Here is a 20,893-nt window from a genome sequence, read left to right on the forward strand (position 1 = left end):
TGCAACTCATTAAGGAGCCTCGCTTCTGGTGTAGCCCTATGACATACTGATCACCAGGATTTTTCACTCCTAAATTATTTTTGTAAATCCCCCATCATTTAAAACAGTAACTCGTGTCCTGTCCGCAGAATTAAGCAGTTTCACCTGACAGGCGTTCATAAACCGCCGGATTCGATTTGTTGCCTATAATTATCTTCGTCCGAGTCTTTATTTCTTAGTGACTTGTCTGTTCTCAAGAAAACTGTAACGACTCCCTTTCTGCCTATCACAGCACGAAGGCTTAGGTTTATTCAGGCACTCGTAAGTTCATGACGTGGCTGTTGGAGAGACAATGAAGCACTTTATTTATGCATGTATGTGTGCATGATTTTGTGTGTGTGTGTGGCGCGTCCTTAGTATTCGGATGAACAACTAGGCTTTTAGATGTAGAAGGTAGGTGCGAATATATTAAATAGGCACCCGTGGACAGTCGATAAGGGGTGTACCTCCAGCTTACAGGTGGGGTCGGAGCTAACAACTTACGAAATGTTAAAGCGGACTTCGGACTTAGATTCCACTCCGTGGAGTTAGTCTGTTAGTTACTTAGGTAGGTGACTAGTTAGTTACATAGTTACATCAACCAGATCATATAAACAGATTGAGAATTAGAATAGGCCCACAGGGTGTAAGACAGCTGACAGCATCGGTCTCATTTGGATTTTGGCTAAGCTCATTACAGCTTGGTTTATGTAATGGGAAAGAACCACAGGTATTTTGTGGTAACAAGAAATCTGCTATAGCCTTTTTATTTTTTACCTTACCCCATGTATCCCTGCTGCTTGCTGATCTATTCAATTGAAAGAATTAGTTCTTGCTAAATGTCTCTAAATCTGATTAAAAAAATAAAATATTTGCAGTCTTATTTGTGTTCTAAATCAGTTGAATTCTTTCCAAGGGAATTTATTAATGCGTCTGTTTCATATTCCTATGGCTTAGTATTTAATTTATTCAAAATGTGCATATTTTTCCGTCACCTTCTTCAGCGCTGGAAATGATTTAGTCTTATCCGATGGGTACTGGAAGTTTAATTCCTCGGGGACAAAGCGACCGAATCACGAAGCTAACTACTCAACCCCCCATCCCATCTAATGCCTTAGTAGGTCTGTAGATTTCGTACAATTTGACTTCAACGTCACACTCGCTACTTCGCTGGGTGCGTCAGTCACATTGCCAAGTTAACGTTAAAAACCTTGTAAATATTTGCATGTGATTACCTGTATACCTGCCGTCCAGGCACATTTTATCCGCGCCAGCAGGTTTTGGGGTTTATGGATTCATTGCAAATACTGAACATTATTACTTCTAACTGGATTAAACTAGAGTCCTTTTGAAGTCTGTTAATAGCTAATGTACCATACCACTGAACTGACATTTTTCTCTGTTACCTGTCCAGTACAGAAGATTATTACATTATAATTTGCAATGATAATCACCGATAATTTCCCACTTCATGCGACAACAAACAGATTTTGTTCAACGAATCAGCTATATCCGAGGTTTGGACGTTTCAGTTTCGACTTGTTACGATCTTGAATGCAAACAGCCTGATATCACTTTAAATTAATCATGGCCGCTTCCATCTAAATCCATCCAAATTGCTTCATAATCAAACGGTTTTCCTCAACAGAACTTCAAAACTTTTGTGGTATAAATTAAGAGGCATGTCTCTTATTAGCCTAACAAAGTAATAATTTACTTTTATAGAATTTTTATAACTTACAATCAGCATTGTCCGTAGCTTGTAATCAACTTTTATTGAAGCTGAATATATCACTGAACGACAGTGTATATTCCATTACTCTGATAAAAAATGTTTTCATATATGTAGGCCCAATATCATGAAAATAATAGAGCACGTATATTTTGGTTGACAGACGATATTAGAGATGAATATTGAAGTTGACATTAAAATGGATTGTGGTAATATGAATTCGATGAAGTTTACACGTTACGGTGGGGTCTGATGTTAATGCTGATGAATCTTACCTAAGAGCGTACGGGACTTAATTTAAGCAGTAGAAATGGATTATATACGACTTTACATAAACTTTGCCCCGTTTATTGGTATACCACAGATTTTGGTGTAAAGTATTCAGATTTTCAGATTTTGGGAAGAAACGAAATTTATCAATTGCTACAATAAGAGGACTCCATTGGGAGAAATATTGACTTTTCTTCAGGTACAAAATGGGTTTGAAGTCAAGAAGGAAGAATTAAACAAAAATAAGAACAAATTGCATTTTAACATGTAAATTATGTTCATCAAATAAAATACCTCTCACTCATCCTTATATTTTCTCGGTTCTTTATGTTCCTTCGTTTGTTTTGCGAGGATTAAAGTCAGAACTGAATGGAAAACCTCTAATGATATTTGGTTCATTTGTAGATTCAGAATGACTCTCTTAATGCTGGTTTTTCGCATCTTAAAACCCACGGAGGAATTAAAACAAATACATATTTGAAAATTAAAGTCGAAATCAAATTAATCGAAATTTTTGCAGTTTCCTTTCCTTCATATAAGATATGACTATATTTCTGTGGCTCGATTTTGAGACCTCGTTTGTGTGAACGCGAAGCTACTACACGAGAACATGCGGTCGGATGTAAATAGAAAACAACACAAGAGGTAAATCGTTAGGAAGTTATCCACCGTGGATGATCTTAAGGATTATTTGCTTTGGAGTTTTTGAAGAATGTCAAAAAGGATAAGAGTGATATATGATGTGAAGGTTTCACGGTGGCTTTCATTAATAAAGTCTTCTCGGGTTATCAGTCCTGTTAGATGGTGATTAATGGCCTTGAAAATGAGGACAGAGATGGTCCTCGAAATGTCAGCTATTGATTACTAACTAACACGGCTGATAGCCCGAAAAGACTTTATTGAGGATGAGAGTGTCTTGATCGGTATTCTGACTGGACATTTCTCTTCTCAGTCACTCCTGGTCTAGGTGTACTAACCGAAATTTGAACCCAGTACTTACGTAACGTATCAGATGCGTCTCCACTTGACAGTAACTACTCGCTGGTTCTTAATGAGGTCGGTCTGCAGGACAACCAAGCGGCTCAGGTGTCTGCAGACAAGACAAGGTCGTCTTGGGTAAAAGGACAAACCCGTTAATAACCTGTGGAGTTGCAGAATTAGGATACATATTAAGATTGTACAAAGAAAGTGTATCTTAAGTGACACGGAAGAAGTCATTTACTGTAATGAATACGTCATCTATGTGTTTAAATTAGCCTTATTTTGTTTTGTGGAAATTAACGGCGTTCTTTTTGCACCTGAAGACCTCATTTCTTAATTAGTGCCATTATGTTCAGAGCATTTATGTTCAAACCAAATGGAGACTCGTTAAGTAATACTTCAGCGTGTCATTTTATTCTTCTTATTCCTGGAATTAAGCCCAAGCATAATCTCAAAACTCTTCAAGAAATACAGTATTTTTATGAAGATCAAATCAAGTAGGACGATACGGGCTTGGCATGGGGAAGATTTAACATGCATACAAAATTTTGGTTTGAAATACTGAAGAGAAGGTATCACTTAGATAACATAGACGAAGATAGAAGGATAATATTAAAATGGATCGTAAGAAAATTGGGTGGGATGGTTTGGACCCAGGATATGGACTAGCTTTGGGCTGTGGTTAACACGGTGATGAACATGCTTCAAGCATTCTTACAATGTCGGCAAAGGATAGCGAGTGGTTATCACCTCCCCCGGCTGCTTTACTCCCAGATAGCAAGTTGGGTGGACCCCAGACGAAGAAAAAGTTTCTGCCCTGTCACGAATTGAAGCCCGGTCTTCCGCGTTTAGAAAATATATTCTTGTGATCCGAAATTACTGACATAAATGAAGTAGGATTGGCTGAGTATGAGATTAAATACCTCAAATACAGAATCTGCGTAAAATCAAAGTTACTAAAACAATTTTTTAAGATAGCTGTAGGGTTTGTGTGTCTTCGTCTATGGTAAAGTTTAATGAATGTGATCCTGTTGTGGGATATTGAAATAGGCGAAGTCTCTCGGTGTAGGAGAGAAGGAACTTGGAAATTTGTAGAATCATCGTAGTATCAGTAAGATAGTCAAATATATGAGCTAGTTATGTAGCTTGTCTTGAGTGAGCAGTACGAAATTTTGGTAGGGAAACCTCTCTTAGACAGGTGTCGTTTGAAAGATCTAGAATGAGATGGTAAACGCACATAACGCAACATCCCCTTATTATTTGGCAGCAAAATGTAACTCTAGACCACATGTTAAAAAAAGAAACGACACAGTTTCAAAATTGGCTGTACGCGACAATACAGGCGAAAAAAGTCATTTTCTGAAGAGAAGATGAAATTAAAATAACAAAAAAAGGAGATTTGAAGCCTTCTCGATCTTGTGTGGAACACGCAATATGGAAATGAACGCGACTGGTGGAGTCGGTCGGTAATAATAATTCCGCCGGACTCTATGCACTGGGTGTAAGAACGGCATATATCTCACCGGCACTTCTCTTTAGCTAGTGCATTTTTTATAAGAACTGTCTGAACCTTTGCAGCTGACAATTTCCATCAGGTGATGGAGGCAGTAACCACCTCTGAAACGTCGGTAAATTTCAACTAGACTACTCGACGGAACATCCCAGAAGACAGCCATCTTCGTATTTACTCCCGCGAGATCCTCAAACGTTACCAGCTTCCCTAGGAAGTTATTTCAGCTCGTATGTCGCCCTAGTAGCTCACGTCACTTCATAATAATTATCCCCCTCCCCCTCAGTCGTCATCAGCTCCAAGAATTATGCAATTACGTCACTCATTCCCCTGGCTGGACCGGCACCCCGCCAACTTCGACACCCTCTTCTGTCTTTCAGTCTTATTGTTTCACGACAGTATATTTTTCGCAGGATATGTTTTCTGCAATCACTGTTTTGTTATAAACGGTCTCATTGACTTCCGAAACCATTAAAACAGAAATATGTGCTGGGAAATGTAGAATAATACGCAGTGAGGAACGGTAACCCCCCCCCCCCCCCCAAGTGCAAGTGTCCTGAACAAAGATCTGCGTCTTGTCACACTGTTGCTCCTTTCAGTCAAACGAAATGGCGGTCTCCAATTACGACTGCCTTGTACTAGTGCCTGAATAAGCATGTTTGTCCTGCACTCGCAGTAGCAGCTTTGGATTACCATTGGTTCCTCCCTCTTGACCGCTCACGGCTGTCACGAATCGAATTTCATGTTTCTGCCATCTCGTAGACAATTTTTCTGTCCGATTCCTTCTTTTTAATCTGGCCTCACTCAGAATGTCGGAATCGTGCATATTCTCTGTAACAAAGAAACTTTAGAGGCTACAGCTGTTTATAATTATTCTTTTCTATAGTTGTGGACCGATATTTTTACATTCTAAGAAAAAGTTTCGTGTTATTTAATTGCGGTCGACGTATTTCGGTTCTTTCTTGTATTCAGTGCTTTAAAGACAGGTACGTAAGTTCACCTGCAAGAGCTAAGCTTCTCTTAAAACCCGCCATTTTCATGCAGGACACTGCGGCCAATGTCCGTAACTCCATCATCGTGATCATGATATTCATGGAATCGTTTCTTGAATCATAAGCAAAAAATTATGGTCCAGCCAGTTTGAAACCATTTCTGTACGTTCCTTGCACAAAATTCATAATATAAAATCATAAGGGAGAGGTCATACCTGCAGACTGGCAGACTTGCAGTTTTCATCGCCGAAACTACGATATCTTAGTATATGAGATGAAAATTAGTGTTTACTCTTACAATTGTCAGTTGTGGATAAAATTTTATGTTGACTGTACATAACCTCTGCTTTACGTGAAGTTTTTATTCAATTTTATTCGTTTTCTTAAAGCTTCTTAAGTGACGTAACCATTATAGATATAAGTAGTGAAATCGCTCATTGCTCGTCTTTTATTTTCTTAAAACAAGCTATTTAAATTATCAAATTGCTTATATTATGAATATATATTCCCATTGGTAATTGTTCTATTATTTATCTCCATAACGAAGCAGAATAACAGCTTCGTGTATCAAAAGCGTTGAATGGAAATAAAATTACACTTATCTGTATTCCTTGAAACAAATTTTATAATACTTCACTTGTCTTGGACAAGTCTAACCGTGTCAGGTTGCTAAAGTCAGTCGTCTTTAATTAAATAAAGAAATTAACTGTGGTTCTGTGCCTGTGGTTGAAAATGTTAAATGTTTTATCAGCCGGTCTTAGGTGTCGTTATATTTAAAAAAGCTCGCTGTTCTTGTCGTGACAGAGTTGCTGTTACGAGTTACAGTCCCGACCATAACAGTTTACATCGCCGTGTATCAATCTGAACGCCATAGTTTCTGTTTTAGGACCTACCGTGGGTGGTTTATCTACGGGTAAAACATTTCAATCACTGCAACAAGTTTAAAGATGGCTGCCTTCTGGAATTTGTGCATCGTTTAGCCTGGTAGATATTGGTGATGCTTCAGAGGAACTTACTACCCGTGATGATGGAGGCAGTAAGCTCCTCTTAATCGTCATCATTGTCTACTAGATTACACGTTGCCACATCCCAGAAGGCAGCTGTCTTCAAGTCGTGATTCCTAAATCGAAAGACTGAACAAATTTTGGAAATTCGTAAAAGAACGTAAGACATTATTTTTGTATTATTTCCTGTTTTTAAATTCAGGCGTCATTGCATGAAGTGAAAAAATTTAAATAAGTGAAAGGTGATGTCTGTATTTTGTGAATCCGAAACTACTCAGTGGAGTGTTAAGAATTCACGAGAAGTTGTAATTTCGTGTAAATTTAGTATAATCTTAAAAATAAATTGGTTCAATACAATGTTGTATGATGATGACATGTAAATCTCCTAGATCTTTTATTTTGAAAATTCTCTACATCTCTATGCATTGTGTGGTTTGCAATAATATTATCTTTTCAGCAGTAACAGCTTTAAAAGAACACCAACATTCATGAGATACGGAGTGTTGTAATGAACACGTTCCTTTGGGAAAGAATGTGAAATCCGCTGGAGTAAGTTTCCTCCCCTGGCAGATATACAATTTTCAACACCGACCGCCTCTACCCTTTGATGCAGTAGGACATGTTCTGTGACAAATTCTCCACAGGAAAAACTACGCTGCTCTCGTTTACCCCACTCTTGTGTGGCTTTACCGATAATTGTCGATCATCTGCCGAATTCTTCCGATTCTAATGCGACGTCATGAACATTGTGGTGGAACATGGTGCCTGTTGCAAGGAGAATGTTTTCGTGAAGAGAAATCCTTCTTGTAATGGGGTTATTTTTTGTGAAAATGCTTTTGTACAAGTGCGAGAAAGTGCGGAATTTTACGTTGTTTCGTTTGTTATACTCTGTGTGCTTTAAAACATTTCTATTTGAATTAAAAGTGGTGAAATATGAACTTGGTGTAGTAGCGTGGAACATTCTGGATTCTTCCTGCTTCAACCTTGAGTTCAGTCGCGTGAATTCGAAGCTGCCTGTGCAGTGGGGAGGTAAGAACAGGGTATGATAATTTAATGCACGAGCAAAGCGGGAAGATATTAGTTTCAACAACTCCCTTACCCTTAATGAAGTTTGTATAGGCTTAAATGAATATGTGGAAGAGAAATCATCTCTCTGGAAGCTTGAACGTACATTTTCTTTAAACTGAATAATTTTTGTTTTATAATTAGTGTGTTGTTACATTCTTCGTCGGTTTTTTTCATCGCCGTTGATGCAGATTTTGAGTTGCTGTGTAACGAAGATTTTTATTTTTACATATTATATAGTTACGTGTTAATAAATTGCCCTTTTATATACGCCTAGGCTGTCACTAGGCTTTGACTCTCTGGAATGAGAGTCAGTCCACTTTTACCTTGAGCCGTGACCGCATCACCGTCCATGATGTGACGTCAGGAACGCTTTTGGAATTTTAGTGTACTCCAAAGAGTACATCTTTCGAGTATTGTAGAATAACCGAATAAACCACAGAAATACGAACAACAACACAAAGTAATTAATTCGCTTAGCTCTCTTTTCTAGTTAATGGAAATAAAATAACAGAATCTATCTTTTTATTGTCCGAGCCGTTATCTTACAAATATCAATTAATTTTTGTTTGACTTTTCTAGTTCCGCGTGTTTAGGATAATAATATTACGTTGCGACTGTGTAATTATAAGTTTTAAATGATAATATTTCACCCTCAGGTGTCGACAATCACTTGTGGTTACAGAAATTAAACTTTCGTTTTCAGACTGAGGCCAATGTTTGTAATTATTTAATTCAAACACAAGGGCGTCTGTTACAGTAAGAATGACTCCATATCCTGTTTCTCGTGACACCCGCTCTGACTTCTCGGTTCCCCGAAATAGTATTTTTTTTTTTTAGATATCGGTAAAATCACACCTCTCACTTAACCTTTAGGCCGAAAGACTAATATAAACACTGACCTCTGCGTTCTGACACAGTCATACAGAAAGTTTTGCATTTTTTTTAAGCTTACTTGATTTTTCGACCGCATAAAAATTATAATACTCTTAAAATGAATAAGGCCAGGTGGAAGCTAACATCGCGTGTTCCAGGATGCTGAGTGGGCACATTTAAATTTAAATATCTCTTTGTTCTGACTGGACAGCGGATGCTGCAGTGGCCGCAGTGTAGGCGATACTTCAGATGATGTAAAGCGCGGGATGTTCCAAACCAGTTCTTTTTGTTTTTACATTTTTTATTGTTTTTCTTCCCTTCTTCATGCGTTCGTTATTTTCTTGAGCAGGGGGAGGGAACACAACCTTTTCCTTCGTTTTGATTGATGTTTGGAGCAATTAAAGTATTATGTTAATGAGGTTATTATAAGAGAAAAGAATTTCTTAGCTCATAACTTGAAAGAGTGGTGTGTTTGGGTGGGGGTCGTAATTCCAAATGTGTGTAAATATTTTCATTAACGTAGTGCGCGTATCAGTTTATATAGGTCTACATTTCTATGTGTCAGCCACGTTGTCTTCAACTTGTGATAAAATTTAAAATTTTGAATTCTTAATAAAATTAAGTCCAAATACCTACGTCATATCGCCACGGTGGTCTAGCGGTTAGAACGCTGGCCTTGTAATCCTGGGGTCTCGGGTTAGATTCCCGGCGGTGCCCGAATCCTGGGTTTATAACTTGTGTTGGGCAAGGCCGTGGTCTAGGCAACACGGAGTTTTCCTCCGGGGGCTTCCCCGGTTTCTCCGTGGCATCCCAACAATTACTCCATTCACACACAGAAGAAGGCAATGGCAAACCACTTCTGGATCATCTGCCAAGAACGTATATGAACAGGTCCCAGTCCGAGAAAAGGATGGAAGGATCCTGTTCATATGGACCTGTCGCCAGACAGAACACTAAATAAAATTAAGTCCAAAAACCTACGTCATAAAAATTACTTATTCACTTATTATTCTGTCAACTTCTGAGGCGTCATCGGATTACAGTTTTACCGTCGAAATTCGAACAGAGACATTCTATATGTTAATCACTATAAAAAATTTCCTGTGTTGTAAATACGAAATTAAAAGAATTTTACGTTCTATTTCTGTACGTGGTAAATGAAGACCTTGGGCTATTAATTTTCCCAACAGGGTCTAAATACATTTTGCAGCAATGGATTCCAATGAGTAAGTCGTCTTTTGAAGACCGTTTGCGCGTAACATAGGGTTTTTTGAACCATAGATTCGTATCAGCAACAAATACAGATTAATGAGGCATAGTAAAAATGTGTTTAGTTAAATCTGTACTCCCGTTTTCAGATGTGGATAGTAGCTGCGAATATATTAATCAAGCAGTGGGGGGTTTTGTCGGGGCTTATAATTCCCCACCGTAAACTGGACAATGTTACGTAGGGCCTCGGACGTGGCAGGCCCTTGTGAACACGGGTTCCATAAGAGTCGGGAACTTTATTGACTGCCTGAGTGACAAGGGCTTTGCTTTGCACAGATAAATAATGAGTTGATTGGTTGATTGCTTAATGAGTGTCGGTCAGTTAGTTACTTGGTTGGGTTACTCTATTCGAATAACCCGCGATTTAAAGTGACTTTGGGTTTAAGGGCGCGCGTGGTCAGGCGGATTACGTAGGCTAAGGGGGGAGTGGGAGGTAAGGAGCAGGTGGCAGACGGGTTGAGGTCCCATCCGCGAACAGCAACAGTGGCATACGTCCGGATCTTACGGTAGCTTGAAAAATAGTAACTTAGCATAGTAGTTATATTAATTGTGAAATGGTTGGATTCCCTCGCGATCCATTAAGTTTGTTACTTAAAAATCTGAGGCAGTGACTGTGGCTTGCGCTTGGCAACAACTATCCGGGGTTTTTTGTCCCGTCTGTTTTCGACCCTAGTTCCAGCTTGTAAAATGAGGACGTCCGAAACGGTGTCACAGCCACTTGGTTCTTTCGCACTTCGTTGACAACGTACTTGGTGTTTCTTTCGGTTCATTACCACGCACTTCCTTTTTTGTCTACGCCTGGGGCAGCTGCCTTTGCTGGCCTCAATCTAATTCGACTTCGCTTGGGAAGTTTACTTGTGTTCGGTTCTATTCCATTCTTTTTCCAGGGAACCATTTGGGGGGATTTATATTTTTTGAACCCCTTGATATCAGCAAATATTTGTTCAGTACCCCACACCAATAGACTCTGATAGCCTAGCTCATTAAAGTGACAAGAAAAAGTTAAATTTCTGGTTTATTTAACGGAGTCAGCGGCGTATAAACCTGATTACTTCTTCTGGTGGACGTTTACCGACGTTTCAGAGGTGATTGATCCATCTATCATCGCTCTGATGATGGAAGCAGTAAGAAGCTCTGAAACGTCTGCGCAAGAATCCAGAAGACGGAAATCTTCACAAAAGTTGTTGTATTTAACGGTCCAAGCCTGTTTATTAGTATTTGTGTCCTTGCTGCACGGAACGGAGCGCGAGTTTGGAGGGGGGAGATGATATGTAGCTAGTGGCTAGGTGTGGTTGGCTCATGTTGGGTTGTTTAGGAATGCATGTTGTTACTCTGCTCGTTGCGTGATGTTCCGGACAGTGCAAGATCAAGACCCCCTGAGGGGCGTGGGTGGGTACAAATGGGGTCGTCGTACAATCACGGACACCTTAAACTACAGACTCCGACCCCCCCCCCCCCATTAAATTCCCTCAAATAACCATTTTACCCAGCTCATGAAATATCTGTAATAACATATGTGCTTGTAATGCATAGGGCATGTGTCTCGCGTTATATACCATACATAAGAAGGAAATGTTTGTGCTTAATTGTGTATACGTGTAGTTATAATTTTGATATAGAATTTAATTCTGGCTTTAGAAACTGTATAATAATGTGCTTGAGTATATTTTTATGTGAGTTTAATAATGTTTTTTTAAATATTTATTTCATGTAAGTAATTTCCTTTTATATTAATTATTTATTGAATTATGTTAAATAATTATGGCCATACACAAGTCTGTACAAACACACTCCTCCGTCCATCCACAACGAATAAAAAATAACTTTTGGCGAGTGATGAATCTTTTTTTTACGATAACGTACTCTGTAGTTATCTCTTTTCTGTTTCTCCACATATTTCAAATAGTATATTTATAATTGGTCTGGGTATGAGGGCCTTTGTTACCCCTCCAAAAGTTATCTAAATAATATTTAAAAATTTAGTCCCTACCTCAAAGAGAACAGAACATTTCACCATAACAAAGACGTTGTTTAGTGACATAATCGCCGATTATTATAAGTCGTATGATACCAGTAGGAGCACTGCGTGGGTAAAATACAGTGTTTCTGAATGTTAAAGAAGGTGGTGTATATACTTACCACCATGGTTTAAAGAGCTGAAGCGAAGTATCATTTCCGCTGAAAATTTATTTATCACTGTTGAATGATCCGTTGCTTTGTTTAGTTAAGAGTAGTTGAACTGCTTCGATTTTGAGATGAAAGGAGCAACCGATAGTAGTGGCTTACCTGTTCACTGCGCAGGTCTCTTGTATTCTCTGTCGCTTAAAGGTAATAATTAATTTGACAAATTCTGCTGTGGAGAAGAAAGACTGTTTCTGGAGAACGAAGAAGGAAAGTAAGATGGGAAGAGTAGTGAGCCAATTTTGAGAGACGCTGAGTGTACTTGACGTGAGTAGTTCACGTGTGTGGTGGCGGCCATGCTGTTGACTATTGTGACTCCTGGACCGCGGGATGCTGCCCGATGCCTGACGTACTTTTTTAAGAAGAGTAGCGCCACCCATCTTTCATATTCCTCTCCCATCCAGACCCCTTCCCCACTACTCTTAATTCTCTACCAATCTCACGTTGTCAATCCTCGCCCGATCCACACCGGTGTTTGGTTTGTCTGTGTTCCAGTGGCGGCACGTCCATAAGAGCTGTAGCACCCACTATAATTTTTCAAAAATTGAAAAAAATATTTTTGTGTTTATATAATTTGTAACAATTTATTTCCCATATATCATTATTTGAATATTGTCATTATCCCCTAATCTGCTGAACTGACTATCATCCGGCTGGACGAAATTCAAATGTTGTGAGCGCGGTGTGAGGTGGAGTGAGGGGCAGTTCACTGGTACAGCGCGTATCGGAGCTGCAGTCCCCGCAGCCGGCTTATAGTAAACACCCTTGTCCGGTACCACGTGTTTTAGAGTAGTTTCTGTATCACAAACTGTTTTGAGGTTGTTGTTAATGAGTGTTGAATAATTCTTTGTGCTGACTATTTTTTGTTCTGATAATGATAATGAGCAAAGGAAGTGTATCATAGTTACAGCAAATTACTTTTTATAATTTGTCTTTGAGTGTAAAATGATGTAAAAATTCATGGCCGCCCTCTTCCGGACTTAGAAATAGTTAAAACATCGTCGATCACTTATGGGTCTTCTCCTGATGTAAATTTACTTTTCATTTATTTATACTGTTATGTGTTTAAATACTATTCTGATTTTTAACCCTTGAGCAGCATCATAACTGCTCAGACTCACGAGCCGCCACTGATCTCTTCCGTCTTCTTTCCTGTCCTCCGTTTTGTGCCACAGGCTAATTGTTTCGGACAAGAACTTATGGCTGCAAAAATTTTGTCTCTTGTCAGCATATTTACATTGGTTCTCAGTCGAAAAGCAAATTAATTCAATATGTCATGTCACTCTAACATTTGTTACTGTTATTGTTATTATTCTTATTCAGAATTGCACAGGTCTAAAGGTTTGCTTGATATACCAAGAACTTACAGTAAATATTTTTATATTATATTTGTTTATTTTATTAAGTTTTATTGAAATATGACAGTTTTGATATGGGTACTAGTTTTATTTATTGGTGTATTAGTGCCTTCGAATTTAGTAATTTTTGTGTAATTTAATGTAAGCAGTTTATGCATTCACAAATTTTCGTGTTTAAACCAGGTTTACGCCAGTCGTTTCGACTATCTTTGAAACTATTTCTGTTGACCAATTTCTCCTGTCTTCCATCTCTTGTAACGGACAACCATTACTCTCCTGTTTTATCTCATTTCTTTCTCTTTTTTTTCAATTATCTGCAGCATCAACATGTCTCATTGGTTCTTGTGGTCGAGGCCAAACTCATTGTACTTTCTGATAGATCCAAGAACGTTACAGTCTATTTCAAAGAATTCAGCAGCATAACAATGCAACTTTAGTTGATAGTAACATTAAGTATGGCTTTACGTTTGAAATCACGTGCGTAATCGTCTGTAAGTTCGTAGAGATGTGTCGTTCTGAAAGATCTTAATTGTCTGACAAACGTGTTAATCCGCGTTGAAGGTTTTCAGTGTGGTTCTGTCATGGAAAACCCTTTCATCTCACCCTCCACCCCTCTCTAAATCTAACACAAATCATCACTCGGCGGTTCGGGCGGTCCCACGTCCCGTTCACCCACTTGGATCTCGCCCTCCTCGTGCCTTATTTTCAGTCAAAGCCTGGTGAAGCTAACATCTTTAAATATTTGCCTTAGTTTGAAGCAGCATGGCCGTCTTGGAGTTTGGAATCATGAATCATATTCCGCAGTGTATTTCGTACTGATTGGATCACTATTTCGACTGGATCTGAAAGACCTGAAACGGTTAAGAACAGAAAGATTCTTTCAAAACTAATTTTTGTATTCTTTATATAACTTATAGTTCCGTTTTAAACTAAAAATTCGTGTTGTAGCCTAGCCCATCTGATGATTTAATAAAGTTCTCTTATGAAGAACATTCTTCTTCTTTTTCCGGTTTAACAATGTTTGTACATTTTCCTGTACCCTTTACGGGTCCCCAACTTTTCAGTTGGCTTGACATTCGGTAGGACTCCTTGGACGAGGGATCGGCCCGTCGCAAGGCCTCTGCCTGTACACAGGACAACACAACACAGAAAAACATCCATGGCTTGAGTGCGATTCGAAGCCACGGTCCCTGCGACTAAGCGGCACAAGGCCCACGCCTCAGACCGCGCGGCCACTGCTGACCCCATGAAGTACATTCTAATTGAATAAAATTTTCTAGAAAAACGTTTAGAAACTGTCATAAATCATACTTTCAAAGAAAATAATATTTTCCTTCCTTTTATTATAATAATAGTAATAATAATAATTTAAAGCCAGTTATTGATAGAGGTTTGCTGATGCAATGGTAAAGGGGTTTTAGCCCTAATTTTTAGGACGCGTTAAAACATTTACGAAAAGTTCTAGTAGATCATGTTTATTGATTTCCTAAAGATTTGTAGTAATGTGCTTATATAATTTTTACATAAACGTGATGTCAGATTGTCTGCTTTATTTCATTACAGAAACAATAAAATATAGGATGTAATATTCGGTTATAAATTTTTGACCTTTTACAGTTTGATCCTGTCACCGGTGAAATTATTCATCGACAAAGAATGGCTTGGACAGATGTGTCTAACTAGAGTACATCCTCCTATTTAAAATCAATTTGTCTTTTATACCAGATCGCCATAATAAACATAGCAGGCCTTAGAAAAACATACGCGGACCTCATTAAACACATCGGAGAGCCGCGGGTTCAGAACCCCTGCATTAGACGAAGTCATTCATATCACAGTTGCTGCTTTCCACTGAAGTCATTTATTCGATGTACGTCCGGTATAAAACGGTTATGTTGTGATCATTTTTATTGTGTCTACGTTCTACACTCCCGTTTTTAGGCAAACTTTGTGACAACGTGACCCAGTTTTCCGAAGGACTTTGAGAGGCCAGACACTGACGAAACGAATGGCCGAATGAACGGAGAACTGTTGCCAACTGTTCCTAAAAATTTCTTTTTTCCTTTCTACTCTACTGTAACGAAGCCGTGGATCAAACACGTGTTTATTTTTGCTTAGAACAGAAATGCGTGTGGATGATTTCTGTCTTCTGGGTTGTTCCACCGTATGGGATGGTAAACGTTTACTGCAGTTTGAAAAGTACTTAATGCCTTCATCAACAGGATGGTAAAGGCCGTGGATGCTACTTGAGAAGGATATGTTTTCGCCTCCTCGTGACGTTCTCTGCAGTGCATGCTGGATATTTATACTGATACCTCCTGGAAATGTGTGATTAGAAAGACCTATAAATCGATGGTAGGATAACATTGAAATTGAAGATTTCCGTCTTCTGGGTTGTTGCGCTGTGTAGTCTGGTCAATGTTAACCAACGTTTCAGAGGTCATCAGTGCGATCACCTAACAGCCCAGAAGACAGAAATCTTCATAATCACCATCGCCCTGATGACGGAGGCAGTATGACCTCTGAAACGTTGGTTAACATCGATCAGACTACACAGCGCAACAACCCAGAAGACAGAAATATTCATACTCTGATGACGAAGGCAGTATGACCTCTGAAATGTTGGTTAACATCGACCAGACTACACAGCGCAACAACCCAGAAGACAGAAATCTTCATCGCCCTGATGACGGAGGCAGTATGACCTCTGAAACATTGGTTAACATCGACCAGACTACACAGCGCAACAACCCAGAAGACAGAAATCTTCATACTCACCGCTGTGAAAACCTCAAATCTAACATTCAAATTGTTTTAAAACAAGAAAATTGAGAATTTGTGGTAGACGCAAACGGTTTGGTGTTATAAACTTCGGTTTGTTCTAAAATATATTTTTAGTTATTTACATGCAAATGTTGGTTGCAATGTACAGACACTTTTGAAACGTCACGAGATGAAAGCATAAATAGCTTGCGGTTGTCTTTAACATGAATAGAAGTTTTATGATAGTTTGCGTAATTTATTTCTAATCGTTCTCTAATTAAACACACGTATTTTCGTAATGAAAATAGGTTAGTATGCCAGTGTTATAAACGACATTAACAGGCACTGAAAGCTGAAATATCGGCTTAACTGAATGTATTCATTGCCCTTGTAAACAAAGCAACTGCTCCGTGTCCAACATAATACACCGCGGCAGACAGACGAAACAAAGCTGGGATAATGTTTCTGAAAATCCATTAAAAACCATCCCAGCTTTCAAGAAGTGATTCTCTGGTTGTTGGGGAATGGGCAGAGTTCTGAAGTAGACGTCCGTCTGAGAAGAAGATTGGGGGCAAAGGCGTCAGAGGAAGGGAAGTCCCCATAAGGCTCGCGGTCAGGTTATAATGAAGCGAGAAAGAGTCTTGGCTGTGTGGCACGCGAGTCGATTTGACCGGCTTTTGTTCCCGTCTCGGACGCACTTGTTTGCGATTCAAACACTCGGTTCACTTGTTTATTTCGATATTACGTCGTTATAAACCATTTCTAATGCATTTTGTCACAGACCGTATCAGGCTTTATTAGGAAAAGTGGCGAAGCAAAGATATTTAATTTTTTCTAGTTCCTGTTTTACTTTGACACCGATTCACTCCTTTGGCGCTGCTGTTCGTTTCTTCATTTGCCTGTCTTGTGTTTCAAGATGATAAGGACTAGCAAGTGGTCAGTTTGTAATTTATGTAAACTAATTAACTCGATGGGTAGGGTCCTTCTTGGAAGCTGATAGTTGCTTAGCTAGTTAACAAATTACTCGCCTTTATTGAAGCCCGAAGGTTTATTACTGTGTTCACAAGAGCCCGCCATCTGTCCCTGTGTTGAGGCAGATGAATCCAATCACACCCTCACACAATTTTTCTCTGAGATTTATTTAGATGTTACACGTATATTTCCATCTAAGCCTGTGTCTTTCAAGTGGTATTTTTCTTCAGAATTTCATACTGAAGATGTGTACGTATTTACATTTTATTTTGAGATATATTATAGGACTGCTTCATGTATAGGTTTATGTATTTTGGTACTTAACTCCTAACGTTGGACTGTTCAATAAAACTTTAATGTTTCAGTAAAATCGATAATTTGATGTCTGTAATACTGATTTACAGCAAACAATCAGGAAATTAACAAATAGCTTCGTGCCAGTTATATTTGAAGTATTTAAGGTATGGTGTTGGGTCTGAATACCATCGTGACGTGCTTAAAATTTGCGTAACTTTCAGTCCAAGTGTGCGACCGTTAAGAGCCTATAACTTTGAAAGGAAACAATATTACGACCACTCACGCACTTTTAATTTGGCAGTGGAAACGAGACGAGAAAAGACATTTTAGTTGCAACACACTGACTGAATAGACTAATTTTCTTCTCACGGTTTCATAACAATAACTTGATTTCAGATATTGCATAGAAAAATAGATGGAAGACACAGAGAATGGGAAAGTTATTTAATTTTTCAAAACATTGTTAAGTATATGTATCTATTGCGTTAAAATTAAGTAATTCCGCATTTTGGCTTTAAAATATATTTATGAGTTTAATCTGATTCTTTGAACAAATAGGTCATTTCTCTAAAGAGCCTGAGGTAATTGATCTTTGTAACGGAGGCAAGATGCTGTTTTGTACTGTATAAATTGAGTTTTTAAATATTATTTAGAAGAACTTCATGGATCATTGAAATTGATTTATAATTAGTGATAAGAGGCTGTACCATAGTATGATAGGGAAGATGATAATCGTTAATTGCTCAGTACACTGGCAGACAGAGATTTTCATTAGGAAGGAATATATTTGGTACCCCCAATACAATCATTCGGTGTGATGGCAAAGCTGTTTTTCTTCATTCCATCTTTAATTATATAAGTCCTCATATTATAACTAATATAATAATAATATCAGTGTTATAAGTTTCTTTATGTACGACAGTAGGAATTAAGTAGATAAATCTTAAAACCATTTTCACAATTAGTTTTTGTAATTAGACCTGTCTGTGTTCTTAAAATTCGTTTAGTTTTCTAAAATTTTCAGAATCATTGTGACAAAAAAATGAATATATTATTTTGTTGATTTATAATTTTGCTTCGCGTTACCCCGTCAGGTTACGAGTATTTGTCGCAGGCAGAAATCAACAAGCTATGTTGATATAATCTTACAGCATCCCAGTTACGATAAGTACCCATGTTCCTTAACATCCTAATTGCTGTCGGAAGAGTTTTACCCACACGAAAGTGATAGAAAGTTTTAAAACGCGTGTTCCAAATAAAAATAATTTTAAATACATACTATGGTTTTGTTAAGTCACTGTAAATAACGAATTTGATAGCGCATTATCGCATTCTGTTTTTTTTTTATAAACTGCTATTTTAATAACAACGCGTGTTTTAATTGTTACATGTGTACTGACGATACCTGATCAACAGCCTTACGCCCGTCTTACTTTCAACAGCGTGTGTATTCCGTGATAACCTAGGTCCAAGGGGTAAAGAAAAGAAAAAACATTAAGCATCTACATTATTCCAATACGTATACCAAAAACTGGCCAATTAAATTGATGTTTTCTAAACGTGTAGTATAATGCGACTTCAGGGGAATAATCCCACCTTGGTCCACACCTAAACCATTAGCTTATTATAGCAACGAACCAATCTCGAAGCGCCTTCTGAAATCCTTGTCAGCCAATGAGAATGTAGCAATTATGGTTTCCAGGCTATTGGAAGCTCTAGGGAGGGTTTTCCTTCTATTTGCCATGAGCTAATCTGTACTAACGAAAAGTTTTCAGTTGATAATAACTCTTAGTACTACAGACAGGCACGCTGGACGATCCGCCCGTTCTCTGAGGAACGTGAAAAAATCGCTATGGGGCTTCTGATGTCATCCATCGCCATAGCAGGAGTATTGACTTGGTAGTGTCCTGCAGACGTTCTGTTTCGAAGTGTGTGCGAACACAAGTGTGAATAAACATATACATTCTGCCTGTAGCCGATATGTTAACATTGTGGAGTTTTCTTTTCTTTTTTGAGTTGTAATTCTCGAAAGGTTTTCGATATGAAGTAGTGATAAAATATTTTTCTCCAAGGTTTTTTTTTAAATTATACTGTTTGGTGATAGAATGAAGATTGTCTGAATATAAAACAAGAGTGAAGAAAATAAAATAACACCTGACACCTGTTGCTTCGATGATCGACTACTGTAAACTCGCTATCAATAAATCAAGTTCTCCGGTTGTCTGTAATTATATCGCCTCACGTGTTAAGTTTTAAGGCGTATTTTAAATTCCTGCTACGAGGCAGTGTTTTTAATTACTGGTGTTAATTTCTTATTCCTCGTGAATGTTATTGATAGTGACAAATAGCTAAAAGAGGAAGATTTGTATTTTGTGTGAACGTCACCGATAATGTTAAGAGTAATAGACTAATGACTTGAAATGTTTTATTGCGAATTTTTATAAAAGATGACTATTTGGCGACGGGCTTATGGGTTTATAGCCTAGTAACGCTTTCGTGATGTTTTTGTCAGTGAGTGAGCTTTATGATATATGCTTAGACAGTTGACTCAGTGATAAATGACTGATTCCTTGTTATAAACCTGGAGAAGGGTTTCTTACTTTAGAATCCACGACAGAATTATTGATTTCGAAGAATATCGTCAAGTTCAACATTTGAATGGTAAAGGCTATTTGTCCTTATTCTGACTAATTGTTCTTAAACGATCGCTTGTCGTACTATGTCGCATCTGCTTTCACGCGTACCAAACCGTCCGGGGAACTCCCTGTTGTGTGACTGTTCGTAAACCGAGTATGGACTGGAGGATCGGTGGTCATGTGGTTTATCAGGTACGTTACGATACTGTGAACTACTGTCATTAAACATTGCTCATTTCTGGCCGTTTCTTCTGCCGACTTAATTGTAGTCCAAGGAAGATACTTAGTCACTTTGGCGATAGACGTAAGAACGTGGTGTTGTGTCTTATAAATTGGTATGTACTCATTAGAATATTGAATGCAAATTTTATTTTCTCTTTTGCATTCCGTTTGCAACTCATAAATCCATGTCTTTAAAATTGTTCACGCGTTTTTTCTCTGTTTTTTGTGTATTCTTAGTAAACAGAGAACGTAAGATTCCTCATGCTCAATTATAGTTAGTTGCAGGTTGCCTTATATACCATTAAAATAAATCAACATAGATGAGTTGTTATGATGGATATGATGTTTGACATTAGTGTTCATGAGAATCTGACAAGAAACATTCTGAATGTATTGTATAAAAAAGACGAAATAAGTTATTCCTATGAGCGTTTTCTGCACCCAGGATTTATCACGAAATCACAAATATCAATGAGTAATAATTTTAAAACATCTCAGAAGATGAGTCCACATTTCTTAACAGATTACTAACACCGACAGAAATTTTCTTGATTTCCTTCGATATTCTTTGAATATTTGCATTTCACACAGGTCCTAAATAAGTGTCACTTCATCCTCGGCCTTTAGATTGAGATTGGCTGTTTCTTGTGGACCAACTGACTACGTTGTTATGACGTCACGTAGCGACGGAAGCAGAACCAATTTGTAGGTTGTGACGCCATGTAGACTCGTAGGCAGATAACAGCT

General features: G+C 38.2%; 1 protein-coding gene across 4 annotated transcripts in view; it reads left to right on the top strand.

The window, feature by feature from the left end:
- Positions 1–20,893, top strand: part of TfAP-2 (transcription factor AP-2) — a 470,810-nt gene that overhangs the window by 176,227 nt on the left and 273,690 nt on the right. For 2 of the 4 annotated variants that reach the window (XM_087342923.1, XM_087342927.1), the window contains exon 1: positions 19,084–20,116. The exons of the other annotated variants lie outside the window; for them this stretch is intronic. Coding sequence is in view for 1 of the 2 variants with exons in the window: in XM_087342927.1 (XP_087199053.1) it covers positions 20,081–20,116 (36 nt within the window). In the remaining variant the exon portion in view is untranslated. Of the gene's footprint in view, positions 1–19,083; positions 20,117–20,893 lie in introns of those variants that run through there. 4 annotated transcript variants of the gene reach the window in all.

The sequence above is a fragment of the Zootermopsis nevadensis genome, unplaced genomic scaffold (assembly GCF_977971745.1).
Source record: "Zootermopsis nevadensis isolate Lab colony 2312 unplaced genomic scaffold, Znev_1.0 Znev_ptg000004l, whole genome shotgun sequence".
NCBI classification, from domain to species: Eukaryota; Metazoa; Arthropoda; class Insecta; order Blattodea; family Termopsidae; genus Zootermopsis; species Zootermopsis nevadensis.